At 39.7% G+C, this 13,636-nt stretch overlaps 1 protein-coding gene across 2 annotated transcripts; it reads left to right on the top strand.

The window, feature by feature from the left end:
- The first annotated feature begins 458 nt into the window (after nt 1-458).
- On the top strand, nt 459-13,300 carry C1D (C1D nuclear receptor corepressor). Of its 2 annotated transcripts, none has more exons than XM_061990469.1 (5): nt 459-529; nt 7,940-8,086; nt 9,415-9,481; nt 9,921-9,976; nt 12,754-13,300. In XM_061990469.1, exons 2-5 carry the CDS (start codon nt 7,940-7,942, stop codon nt 12,928-12,930), a joined length of 447 nt encoding a protein of 148 aa, XP_061846453.1. In that variant the 5' UTR covers nt 459-529; the 3' UTR covers nt 12,931-13,300. The 2 variants fall into 2 exon arrangements, with proteins under 2 accessions (XP_061846453.1, XP_061846454.1); XM_061990470.1 differs by having other exon boundaries at nt 472-529; nt 7,921-8,086.
- Nucleotides 13,301-13,636: the final 336 nt, after the last annotated feature.

The raw sequence follows: 13,636 nt of genomic DNA, 5'->3' as shown, positions 1-13,636 counted from the left end.
CCGCCGCTGAGGACAGGGTGAAGATGTGCCATCTCAGTCATGAAGTGACACATATCCTCACCCTGGGACGCCTCCATGTAAACATGGGACGTCTGGCACTAACGGACCATCACAACCACACTGTGCCTTTTTTTTCCCGGGAAGCAGCTGGGCTTGGGAACAGCCGGAAACACGCCAGCTGTTCACCTGCTCCACCTAAGCGAGCCGCCTACCGAAAAGCGTCTTTTCTGCCCTAAAAAGCGCGGCCCCATTCATTTTCTTCGGGACAGAAGTCGCTGCCGTCGCTGTAACTGTCGCGTCACCAGCGATCCCCGCCGAACCAGACGCGGTTACCCGCCGGGCAGCGGCAGACACCAGACCCAACAGTCCCCACTTCGGTCACCCGCGGCGGCCCCACGGCGGACACGCGTGAAACCTCCCACCCCGGGCGCAGCGGCTCAGCCCGTGACGCCAGCACCGCGCGCCGGAAACGGGCCCCGCCCCGCCGGTGTCCTTCCGCCCCGCGCGCGGAGCCCGCCGCGTCCCGCAGGTGAGACCCGCGCCCTGCGCCGCCCCGTCCCCCGCCCCGAGGTGGCACGGCCCGTTCTCCCCCTGCCCCGCCGCGGCCTGGAGCGATGGCGGGCCTGGGTTAGGCTGTGGGTGGGGTGAGAGGTCCTACCCAGGCCGTCACATCGTTCGGGGGCCGTGCCTGACGTGCGGGTCGTTACCCGCGCAGTCTGAACGTTTGGTGTGGTTTTAGGGTGTTTTTCCGAGGCGTTTGAAAAGAGGGGAGCGCGTTGTCGGGAGCCAGGGCCGCTGATAGGTGTTCACGAGGAGGTTATCTCGACCCCATAGGTTTTCGGCCTTGAGGCGAGCTGGGAGGGTTTGTGGGCCTGCAAGGGTATGGCCAGCTCTTTAGGAAACCTCGTGCCCAAATGCACTCAGGAAGTTGGGTCAGATGTTAAGTCCTATTTTGCCGTGTCTCTAAAGGATGGCCAAGATGTTTCATCTTCCACAAAGAGGTGTTGGAGTGGGAGATTTTGGTTTTGAACCGTTGGAAAGGCCCCAGTTTGCATGCATATCTCCTTCACCTGGTATGCAGTGTTGTGGGGGAACTCCTGTGTGGCCTAAGACAGAAACTTTGGCTTCTAGGGGGCTGTAAGTCAACACTGAACAGTCCAAGTTGTTCTGTTGTCACTGTCTCTAAAGTGTGGATGCTGCTCTGTAACTTCGCAGAACTGAGGGTCAAGTTGTGTGCACTACCGATTTTGTTAGTGAGCATAAACACAGTTTCATGCATGGCTCATTTAGTTACCTGTGGAGAAGAAGCTATGGCCAATAGGCTTTCCAGATGGAGTCCTACCTAAAGGATGGTTGTGCCTGGGGAGGCTGTACTGTACACAGTAAACACAGCTAAATTCCGATTAGAAGTCAATAACATAACGTTGCAACTTGAGGAGCCCTGAGAACTTGGTAACTGTTGTAAGAGTGTGTTTTAAAAAGAGAAGGTAAAGTTTGCCTGTACAGGCCATGGTTAAATCAGCACTCTTTTTCCCTTAGCAGAAGGCAGGTCATACTAAAAATTATGAAGCTCAAGTACTTTGTAATAAAGTAGTTCTCATTACACTTGTCTCTGTTGCTGCAAAGGTGAAGATGTCCCTTTCTTACACTTGTTCCAGCTTTCTGACCTCAAGCTTAGTTGCTGCTAGCAACTTAGAAGGGACTTGGACTTGCAAATTAAACTTTAGATTATGTTAATGAAAATGTCTTGATCTCACTAAAATGACTTGACTGTAAAATGAATCAATATTGAAAGATAACTGCCACATTTCTTGGTTTAAAAAGCATAATAGAATACTTCCAATCTAGAATACCTGGATATTGCTAATCCTGTGGCAGGATGACTCTTGCTAAAGAAATCAGAGATCACTAAACATAAAGCAGTACCTCAGAATGTGAGAAACTTGAAATTGTTAGGACTTTTAGGCTTACTGTCAGAAATACGGTGCAGAAGTCACATGAACCTTTGCTAGGTTCAGCACAACCAAAAGTATGTGCTTCAAAGACCAGTTTAGATGTACAAATCACTTCAAAGCTCCTGTCTTGAACTAAGCTGTAGTAGCATAGTCTGAGTGTGAGAGCTTTGATGAATACGTCTCACTACGAAGTGCTCTGGACATGCCTAAGGAAAGCTGGTTTTATCATTGTACTTGCAGATGGGTGTACTGACAGGTTGGAGCTGAAGGAGAGCCACTGTAGATTAGATTCGTTTAGAGGAGGAAATGTCATCAAAGATGTGGAATCTAGGGCAGCTCATTAAAGAGAAAAAAAAAAGTTTTATGGATCGTGCAGGCCGAGTTGAAGGTTTACATTAAAGTTGGTTTGTGTGGCTGTAGATGGGGCTGTAGTGAACATGAGTTTAAGCTCAAGTTTAGTGACATGTTTAAGCCAAGCTGAGATACCTCTTCTTTCATGTGATAGCCACCGTGGGCTGAAGTGTAAGTGAGCCTCAAAAATATTATTCCCTCCCTTTAAATTGTAATCTTCTTTTAAGAAATAAACTTTTTTAAGCTTAAACTTTGCAAATCCTTTGAAGGTCAAGAGACTTTATCTCTGTGGCATTGAGAGCCTGATGGCTGTGAGCTGGTTTGTAGGGTTCTTTAGTGCACGTTGGGATGCTGACTGGAGCTTAGTTTTGGAGAGAGGGTTACAAATGGTTGCTCGGCTGTTGCTCATTTGTAATACAGTGCAAGCTGTGAATTGGGTAGCTACCATAGCTTGAGCAGGGATATTTTTAAGGGGATCAAGATAAGCCCGTTGGTGCATGCTTGGTATTTCATGGTAGGCTTAATTACTTTTGCAACGGAAATCTTTCTTGCAAACAAGACTGTGAGTTGACGTTACAAGAATGCTCTGACTAATCACACTGGATGTGCTCCCCAGCTGCCCCAAGCTGGCTTGAAAGCATTAGTAGCAAACCAGATCTGTGGACACTGTGATGACTAGTGGGCAACTAATTATTTATTACGCAGCAATAATGCTGAGAAGCGTCTGTCATAGTTTAGAGCCTGTCGTACTTGGAGCTTTGCAGGAAAGCGGATTTCTCTGCCCAAAAGAGGTTTGTCATCCAAAGAACTTGGTCATGACCTCTGGTAGCTTTAAATTTAAGATGCTCATTCCTTGTTCTTCTGTTGTCCTATAGCCACAGCAGTGAACTACAGTCTTAAAGCAAAAGAGACATGTCTGCTGTGCTTGCGTATCAGCTAGCAGGTTGTGAGTCAGAACTCAGGAGAGGGAGAACAGTGTCAGTTTTGTGGAGCTGACAGAGATGTTTTGTCATATTCATGGTGCTAATGCATTTGTTTTGGATTGCTTTATATATGGCCTGACCAAGAGGTTTAGGGTTTGCATTGGTTTTGTCTATGTAATATGTAAATATCTATGAAAAGAAGGAAAGTAATCTGATTTTTGTTAGATGAATAAGCTGAAGAAATAAAGGTCAGTTTGAAGGCAAGGCCTTCTAGTGCTCAAGAAAAAAAGGTGAGAATTAACACAAAGTGTGAAGTGAGCTGCGATATTAAGCAGAATGAAGGATGCTAAATTACCTCTTTTGTTTGTGTGTGATAGAAAATATTTCCAATAGACCATTTTTATCCTGATCTTGCAGTTTTAATTCCAGTTGAAAACCGTGTGCGTGACACTAACAACTGAGCATTTTTTCATTCTGCCTTTTGGGGTTTCCTATTGCCAGGTTGATGTATGCCTGTAGCTTCCATTATTTTGCCCATTCATCTTCAGCAAAATCTCTCATAGAATTACCCAGGGCCTAATTAGAGTTTATATCTTTCAGTATGACACATGCAGTTTTGCTGTGGGGGTGGGCTGGAAGGGAGGTTTGCTTTTGCTTTTTAAACCATCTTGGCAATTACTTGTAAGGCCTGTGTTAAAGCACTAGATATATTAAAAAGATTATTCTGAAAAGCCACCTGCAAGTTGTCTGCAGTTTCCCTCTTTCCTTTTCTTACCTCTAGATGCCAGTCATAGATGGGCGCATCTTAAAGCCGGTCTGCAAAGTTCCTCCCTTCCTTCTCCTGAAAGATAAATGTGAAGATGGAGGGTTTTGATAGTTGTACTGTGAACAACTGTCTGTATTTCAGCTTTATTTCAAGTTCCTTCATGCAGCATTTAACTCGGTTGGCTCTTAGATCAATAGCCACATTAGCAATACGGCAAACTGCTTCTGATTGGCCACCCGTTTAGCCTCTTTAATACAATCTGCAGAAAATGATGTATTTGCTCTTGCTTTCTCATTTTCTTATTTGTGTCTTCTCTGTGGTTTGTGTCTGATATTCCCTCCCCCCGCTTTTTGCAAGTAGAGTGTATTGCTTGCTCTGGTTTATACTATGTTGACTGGAGAAAACAAGGAACACCTTCTGTTCTAGGCAGAAGTTTACATCATTGCAGTCATGTTTCAGAATAAATGAGAGTTTATTCAGAATTTTTCAGAAATGTCAGAATATTTATGAATTTTCCACTTGTAGAAACTCATTGTATAAGACAAATTTTGATCAGACTTAAGTGCAAAGAATAAGTTTTCTCATGAAAGCAGTTTACTTTTGTGATTTTAAAGTCCTTTTCTTCCACAAATAGATATATATGTATATATTTAATGCTGTTTTCCGAGCTCAGGGTTAAAAGGGAAAGTTTTTTCTGGTAGACTGATGTTATGAAATCATACCACATTTTTTCATTGCTATTAGTTTGCCTTAGTGTCCTTAAGTAGGCCTTTTCTGTTTTATGCTTACAGGTTGTGAACTTTCCCTTGCATTCTCAATAGTAAAGATCTTATATTGTCATCATGCACACAACTACAGGTTATGTGTTCAGCATCATAAATGTTACTACTTGGTAATGAGAATGTTGTCTTATCCTTATTTCCTGTAGACTTCCCCATTATTCACATGCTTACCCAACAAGTATTTTTGGAACTCCTCTTATCTAAATATTTATACTGTCCTTAATTATTTGTAAGTGGGATCTCTTTGCCAAATAAAATTTGACCAGAAAATCAGCAAATTCAACAGAGAAAAACTATGCAGTAAACATTGACTTCAGGAACTGAATGACATTTCTACGTGTTCAAAATATTGAAACACTTGTAAAACTTTTGAGGAAGAAGTTTGCTTCTGGTTTAACAACTGAAACATAACTATCAAAGTCAGTACTGTGATCCATCCTTGGCTTTGTCATTCGGCAGGTGTGACTGTGTACTCTGTGTGTTGATTTTGGCAGAAACACTTTTGTGAAGTTTCCAGCGTACGTGTTCTCTGATGTAGCGGAAGTTTGCTCTTGTTGATTTAATGTTATCAGAACTATTTTAGGCTGTTGACTGCTGCCTTATTGTTGGCATGTGCCAACACTGTAACACATCCTGCTTGGAGATTAATAATGCTGAAACAATAATCCAATGAAAAGAGAGAGGTTCTCTATGCAGCAGGAATAGGAACCTGTGAGTTCCTGTTGAAAGGAAAACACAAGTTCAACAAATTCTTCCCCCTCCCTGGGCAGAAGGAGTGGACTTATCATGAAGGGTACTGTACACAGGCTAATGTGCAGCCTTCATCAACTGATGCATGTTTTTCTCTTGCAATTGACAGTAACAAGTAAATACTTTGTGATATGAGGGCAAACTTAATTATTTCTGGTTCATAACACAGCAATCAAAGAAAAAGATAATCTGGACTATATCTTTTGTCTTTCCTTCCGTCTTCCTGTTCTTCTGTTTCATTCTTTAGGTCTAGCTTGGGATATTGGAAAGACTATCACGTGTACTCTAGGGATTGTTTATTTTTGCAAGTGCTGTAAAATAGCTCAAGTTAGTTTTGATTGATAACACATTGCTACTACAGGTTTTTCTTGGTCATTTTTTTTATTCCCGCCGTTGCTGGTGCTGGATGTTTTGACAAAGGGAGAGAGAAAAGTTGGAATTTATCACTATATTCATGCCTGTTCATCAAATTAAGACCAGAGTACGTTAGGGATTGTAGTGATGGTAGACTCTGTAGATGATTGTTGGATTGTATTCTAACCTCTCTCCCTGTATGTAAAAGTATAGTAAATGTGTATTCACAGACACTTTCTGACCAAGCCTAAGTGTATTACCAAGTGGGAAAATCTAGATTGTTCTGTGGCTTTGGGTATTTTTTGTTTTGTATTATATGACTAAAAGTTAACAACAAATATTGTTTCTGGACTCCCTTAAACTAAGAAGGGTGATTACAATGCAAGTGGCCAGGACAGAAGGAAACTCAAACAATATTATTGTAAATGGCAGAAATAATTGTATTGGTATTTTGCTTTTCTGTGGGCAGCATCTTGTAGGTCCAGGTCAGCTTTCTTGATGAACTTTTCTTTCAGTCTGCTGCAGCTGACTGAAACAATATTTACAGGTGTGAGTTACATGCTGGGGTAGGGAGGGGATTGTCAATAAGTCATAGTTAGCACTGTAATTCTGTACTCACTTAGAAAAACAGCTCTGACCAAGGATGAAAAGCCATGCAGCTGAGTAGGATTATAATTCTAAACTATGCAATTAACAGCAGTGAGACCAGGCTTGTTAACTGGCTGGTCATATTTTTGAATCACACTAGTGTGGTTAAAACTGGAGTTGCACACCAGCTTGAGTACCTCCACAATGGTTTGCCTCCCAGTCTTCCTCCTGCTTGACCTCCAAGAGACAATATAAATAAAAAGGAAACCTCTCTTACACATACCACGCTTTTTCCAGGAAAAGAGAAAGATCAAATCATTATCTCAACCAAACTCTGGTGATGTGACAGCTGTTTGTAGTTTCCTGGCTGTTTGCACTGGTTTAGTGTTCGTAGATGAAGTGCAGTTTTCCCAGTTTATGTTCTTGCCCTCTGTACTCAGTGGCTAGGTAGTGGGATTATAACACTGATCCTACATAGGGAGGACTGCAGCGATCCAGGTCCTCCTCCTGTTCTTGATACAGCTTACCAAATGGGCCAGCAAAAGTACATCTTTCTTCTCCTCTTTCCCCACAGTGCTCCAAAAGTTGTTGCTTAATCAGTAGAAGTTGTAGAAAATAACATAGCTTTAAGTAACATTAACTTCCCAAGATAATACCTGATATATGATTTCATAGAAATTAAAGATAACGGTTGTAAACCATCAGCCAGAGGGCTTGGCAGTACCCATGCCATGTTACCATGGATGCAGAGATAAAAAACAGGAGTGCTTTGAGATTTTTTGGATCTTTGCATTTCTCACAGTTGCTGTGCATAGAGATATGTCTACAAGATTTCCAGAGTATTCTGAAATCTGCAAATCAACTCAGTTACTGGTAGATTTGTATCATAGATTATAGTACCCCCTAGAGAATTCATAAAACTGGATACACAGGGATTCACATGAATCTTTTTGGACTAACTCCTAAATTTAGCATTGGAAGATGTAACTGACTCTGACATAACCAGTGCTGCATAACAGCTTTCAAGCTGAAGTAATGTCTGTTCTTAAGACAGACTGAAGCCATGTCCCAGGTTTTGGAGGGTTTTTTTAGTATCCTGCCTGCTGCTTGGTGTAGCTCTTTATATACTGCTATTTGTAGAGCACTTGTTTTAAAAAAGCAAATAATTTCTTCCTATCACAGACCATAAAAGCTAAATACTGGTTTGGGACTGTTACAAGAATAGGTACTACAGTCATGTCATTTGTAATGCTCCTTCATGCCATTCTGCACAGCAGTTATGAGATATCTCTGAAATTATAGCGCCTTCACCTACCTCGCTACTGACATTATCTGCTAAGAACTCTTCAGAAGTAGGCATTCTTATAATGTTTAATGAATGAATGCTAAAGCCTTGTATTGTAAAATACAGCCTTTTGACTCTGTAGGGACTTAATGAAAAGGATTATTAGTTTTGTTCCTTCTTTCCAGATGGAAATGTCAGAAGATGATCCTAACACGGAAGAATACCCCACTGAAATTCATGATTATCTTGCAGCATTTGAAAAATCTCTTGGTTCTGTAGATGAGATGCTGAAGATAATGATGTCTGTTTCCAGGACTGAGCTTCTCCAAAAGGTAAATAGTCTTCCATTTGACAATCTTTCTGTTGTGAATACAAGAATACCTGGGAACCCGAACTGAAATAAAAAGGTCTGTTGGGCTAGCTACCGCACAGAAAAATACCAAATATGGCACTTCCGACCTTTGATACCTATTATTTGTAATTCTTACACTTCAAAGATATCCAGACAGTCTTACAAACTAAGCAATGAAATATATGCTCTTCCAAGCTGAAAAGTGATGATTTTACCAGGGAGTCATTTAGAGAGAGGAGATTCTAGCTTGTTTCTGACCTTCTTTAAAGTGCATGCTGAGTGCTCTTCCATAATGGAGAGGTCATTCACATTTTTGACTGAGACCTTTTTACAACAAATATAATGGAACTTGGTATACCCAGAAGGATGTAAGGGTGAACTGGCAGCAGTGAGAATTGATCTGATTCTAGAAGTCTGGACTTGCAGAACCTGGGTGCCTGAAAAACTCAGTTGTCTCATCTAGCTATATTATAAGCCTAAGTCTGTAAAATGTGGTTTTTGGTTTTTTTTTTTTTTCCTCAGGGCATAAAGACAGAGCAAGCCTCACAATCTTTGAACAATGAAAGCCTAACATCTAATTTCTTTCTGTAGGGCAAGAAAAAGCCAGCACATGAGGGAACTTCTTTATCCTCTGAGGATTTCTAACACAAATAAATTAGGAAGAAAACAGTCTTGACAACAGTGATCTTTTGACAGTATCCATGTTTGAACTAGTGAGCTGTACAATGATGTTATCAGAGTTTCTGGAAATCCTACAGGACTAAAATAATAAATTGACTTTGACAGTCAAGGAAAAAAAAAAACCCCTCATTACCTTTATTCTTCCTTTGCTTTACAGCCCTAAGTATTCCAGCATGCGTTGAACACACAGGCTACCATGTGTAGTGTTAATATTCATTGATTGTCTGTAGCGTGCTATATTCACATTAGAGCTCCTGCAAATGTTAACTTTTTAATTTTTCTCCTATTCCATTGATAGCAACAACTATATTGAATTAAGTTTCTGTGGAAAAAAAAGGACTAAGAGCTACATGCCAAGAGATTTTTGTGCTTTTGGCTGTATGAGACAGTGGCATTTCATATCAGACTGGGAGAATGACATGAATACTTGCAGAGGAGAGAATGGTTCTGTGTTGGCACAGAAAAAGGCATAGACATGGTCTCAGTGAACTTGTGCAAAAATGTGCTCATTCATTGTGTCTTTTTTTAAATGAATGCATTCACAATTTTAAAATGTGAATATTACTAAAATCTGTGCATGTCTTTCTTCAAAAGGTGCAAATATGCTGTGTTTTTTTTTCATTCTAGTTAGACCCCCTCGAGCAAGCAAAGCTGGACTTGGTTTCTGTGTACACGTTAAATTCAATGTTCTGGGGTAAGTACGCGGTAGGAGGAAAAAGTGTAGCATTTATGATTGCCATTTGAACACCTTCTAGACAGCTGCAAATATTAAATAGCCATACTTCACAGCCAAATCATTAGACATTTGTAACTACCCTGAGGGCCCAAATTATTGCCATCCATAGGGTCCCAAATAAAAAATGGGTATTTACAAAAGCTAACTTTGTACATGCATGAGCATATTTCTTTCTGTTTTTTGTGTCAACCTTTTCTGTCCTTTTAAGGACAGAAAGTTTTTTTTTTAATGGTGCAGTATTTGATGATAATAGTTTGTCAGATTCCTAACAACCCAGTTAACTGTTTCTTATTAATAGTTTTATGTGGAAACTAGAGTTTACCTATGTGACTGATTATTTGGGTCCTCAGTCATGACAGCCTTCGGTTTTAAAACAGTCACGTGTTTTTTCTTGTAGTGTACTTGGCTACTCAGGGAATCAATCCAAAGGAACATCCAGTAAAACAAGAACTGGTAAGATTCTTATACTGCATGCACTGCAGTATCTTATTTGCCTAGCACAGTTAACTCGTATAGAAGTAAAATAAAGTTTATATGTTTAAAATTGATACGTTGCCGTAACAGCCTGCATATGCTACACCGTGTCATACGACTGTTCATATGCCCTGCTGGGCTCCCTAAATTAAGAAAGTAATATTTTTAGTTCCAAACAGTATTGTTTAAAGCAAAGTTGTAGACTCTGCTGAAATCAGAAAAGAAGATGAATGGTGTCATCTTTTCTCCACCTTTCTTTGAGAATTGGATTCTGAACAGAGCAGCTTTTCACTTGTATCTGTTAAATCGGAAAATGTTACATGTCTGATAATAATTTATAACTTCCAGTATGACATTTTTTTTTCTTATAAATACTTGGAATCATGTTAATCTCTGAGGCTGCCTTTTCTTACTTTTGTACGACTCTAAAAGTATAGTGTGGTTGATTTACTAGCGAAGACGGGAAAGAGCCCCCCTCCCCCTTCCAAGTCCTCCATTAATTCATTTTCTCAGCAGTAAAGAATCCAGTTCAGCAACAAAGCTAAAAGCTTTTTTGGCACCAGTTGTATGTGTATTGTCCAGTAATTCTGCATTAGTGACATATTTACAACCTATAATAAATCTTTTAGGTTTGTCTTTATATTCCATTTAGATGCATGACTACAGTATAGAAGGCTGGCTATCTTGAAAATTCTGCTGACTTAAAAAATCAAATCATTTAGCCTGAAGAAAAAATAGAAATCAAAACTTACAGCCACCCATTTTAATTCCTGTATAAATGAAAATATTAAATCTGGGCAATCATAAAATACTTAGCTTGAATGTAATCCTTACATAACCAGCAGAACGGAAGACAGGACTGCAAAATGTGGAAAGCTAGCCTGAATAACAAGAATACTTCTATTTTTAATTTTGTGAGGTTTTCAGTAGTCTAGACTGTATCATATTAAAAAATGGATCTGTTAATATTTCATGAGCTTTCAGTCCGTTTCTTGTTCCTCCTATATTATATAGTGCCTGAATATTGTGTTAATTTAGCGATACTAAAACCTAAATTTTATCTCTTCTGCTGTGGATATTTTATGCTGGTATTTTACTTTACAATTGCCAGTCGTTTTAACTCTGAAGAATGAGTGAATTATCATAGCCTAGATTCGCCAGTTCCCTTTCCTTTTCCAAGTATCAAGGTGAATGAATGCACATTCCTTCCTTCCTGGAGCATTGTGATGTTCTTCGTGTGGAAAGGGAATAAAAAGACTGTTCTGTCATGATTGTTTTGTTTTTAGAATTGCTCTGCTTGTGTACGTACAGGGAATACATGGGGATTCAAACTGTATTAATAAAACTCACATCCAAGCTATCAGAATTCATTTCTTCTGTCACGTTGACATTTGTCAGCCCCTTTTTCCCGTGTTGATACATGTAGGTTTGCCATCTGTTCTCATTAGCCATCTCAGTCACCAAAGAAATATTGCAGTCTATCATGATTTCAGACCCTGTAAAGCTCTCCTCATTAAAGCTATGTATTTGATACAGAAAGAGTGGCCAACTTTTTGACAAATCAGTTGCTTATAAAGGTCACTGAAGAACTGAAAATCAGTACAGTAACGTAACTTGTGTTCCAGATTCGAAGAGCTGTTGATGGCTGTGTGAGAAATGTGTGGGTTACATAATATCAACGTTTATTTAGTTAGCAGTATCTGTAAATGTTCTGTTAATCCAGATTTATAATTGAGGTGTCAAGTAGAACGCTATATATCTGTGTACATATGGTAATGTTGTTTGTATTACAGTAACACCTAACGGCCCTAGAGTCAAAGCCCATATTAGGCAAAATCAATATCTATCAACCAAACTTTTATGTATTTTACAGAATTACTTGTAAGTGTCCTCTCTAGTCAGTGAAGAGAAGCAGGCACTTAACAGAGGGTGATTCTCATCATAGAGGGGTTTACTTACCCTCTCAAAGGAATTTTCTTTATTGATTGCAGAAGTAGATGAAGAGGAGTAGGCACATAAATAAGATTAAGCTGTGGGGGTTACACTTAGGTAGGACTGAATCTAAGCCATGCTCTGTTCATAAAAAAACCTTAGACACCAAATGTGTAAGCTAAGATAGTAAGCTAAGATGGCAAGAAAGTAGCTCCATTGCCTTATGGAACGTGGCAGTGGAAACAAGCGTTCGTTGTTATTTATGGTAATAAAAGGAACTTTGGGTACAGCTGGAAAGTCATCAGGCTGCCTTAAATAGGTTCATTGATAAGCCCCCTTGACCGCTTCAGCATCTTAACCACAAGACTTCTGTGTAGTTGCATATGTAATACTTGTAATATCTTTGATTTATTGTAAGAGATGCTTTTTGGCTTTGCTTGGACATGCTGAATAGTAGTCAGGCAGTATAAGTCATCTATAAATATGTCAAATATCTAAATGTTTTTCTTGCCATATTTTTGTAGGCCATACTCAAACTGAGTTCAGTATTTTGTTTTCTAGCTTTGTTTATAAGAACAATTCTTGCCTCACTGTAATTAGATGCAGAGTCTTCATCTCTCTAGGACTTCATGTCCTTACTACAGTGGTTATCCTGCAGAGATTAGTACAGTAGGTACCTGTGATGGGAAAGCTGATAAAGAGGCAGCCTCAAGTTTGTAAAGAGCCTGATATTATAGTATCATTGACTTTATTTTAGCAGCAATCTTGGGAGAATGGTGTGATATATACTTTTATACTTTTCCTTTTTTTCTTTCCTCCCCTAGGAAAGAATAAGAACATACATGAACAAGGTCAAAGAAATAGCAGACAAGAAAAAGGCATCCAAACTCGATAAAGGAGCTGCTTCTAGATTTGTAAGAAATGCGCTCTGGGAACCAAACGCTGAAAATGAACATACCTCCAAAACTCCTGCTAAAGGAAAAAAGAGAAAGATGGACTAAATTTTTGTTTCACTTTGTATCAATTAGAGACACTTGGAACTTATTTCAAAACGTGTTTTGCATAGTGCATGCATCTTGCAGGGGTTCTGTACAGAAACATCTTAAGTTATACTTAAGAGTTTTACAGGATTGTATTATGTCCGTGACACTTGTCACTGAGGTGATCACATGTGTCTGAGAGTGCTGTTTGGTGAAAGAGAAGTAATGTTTCATTATTCAAATGATAATGAGCAGAGATATGCTTGCTGGTAATAGATACTGGTGAAATTTTGCTCAGAATGCCCAAGAATTCCCTTTTTTTTTTACTGCTGAATGATTGACACTTTTTATATGTCCTTAATCTGATGAATATTAAAACGTCTCAAACAATGCTATGCAGTCTGTGGTGTTTATGAAAGAGCCATGTTTACTTTCTCATCACCTCATTGTGTGAAATGCTTTATTCATAGAGTTTTGTAAGGTTTATTCACTGTGCTAAACTGTTTCCTTTTCAGCTTCTGAAATTGAACATGTGCCATATTCCCTTACTTCTATTGCCTCTGAGAAAACTGAGCTTCAAGGGCCACAAGTAAACAGCCTGGATTCCACTCTAAGCCACTGTCTAGTCAATGGAAAAAATAGATACCCCCAAAGGGCAATTCGTAGGGCCCAAAAAAGGGAGCAGGATGGGGACAGTGATGAGGAAACAGAACATGCAGTGTTTATC

This window comes from Colius striatus, chromosome 2 (assembly GCF_028858725.1).
Source record: "Colius striatus isolate bColStr4 chromosome 2, bColStr4.1.hap1, whole genome shotgun sequence".
Classification (NCBI taxonomy): Eukaryota; Metazoa; Chordata; class Aves; order Coliiformes; family Coliidae; genus Colius; species Colius striatus.
This window is presented reverse-complemented; position numbering and strand designations above follow the sequence as displayed.

Coding starts and splice junctions, on each gene's coding strand:
- C1D (XM_061990469.1), top strand. CDS start 7,940: ATGGAAATGTCAGAAGATGATCCTAACACGGAAGAATACCCCACTGAA. Junction 9,482..9,920: donor GTTAAATTCAATGTTCTGGG/GTAAGTACGCGG, acceptor TTTTTCTTGTAG/TGTACTTGGCTACTCAGGGA. Junction 9,977..12,753: donor ATCCAGTAAAACAAGAACTG/GTAAGATTCTTA, acceptor TTCCTCCCCTAG/GAAAGAATAAGAACATACAT.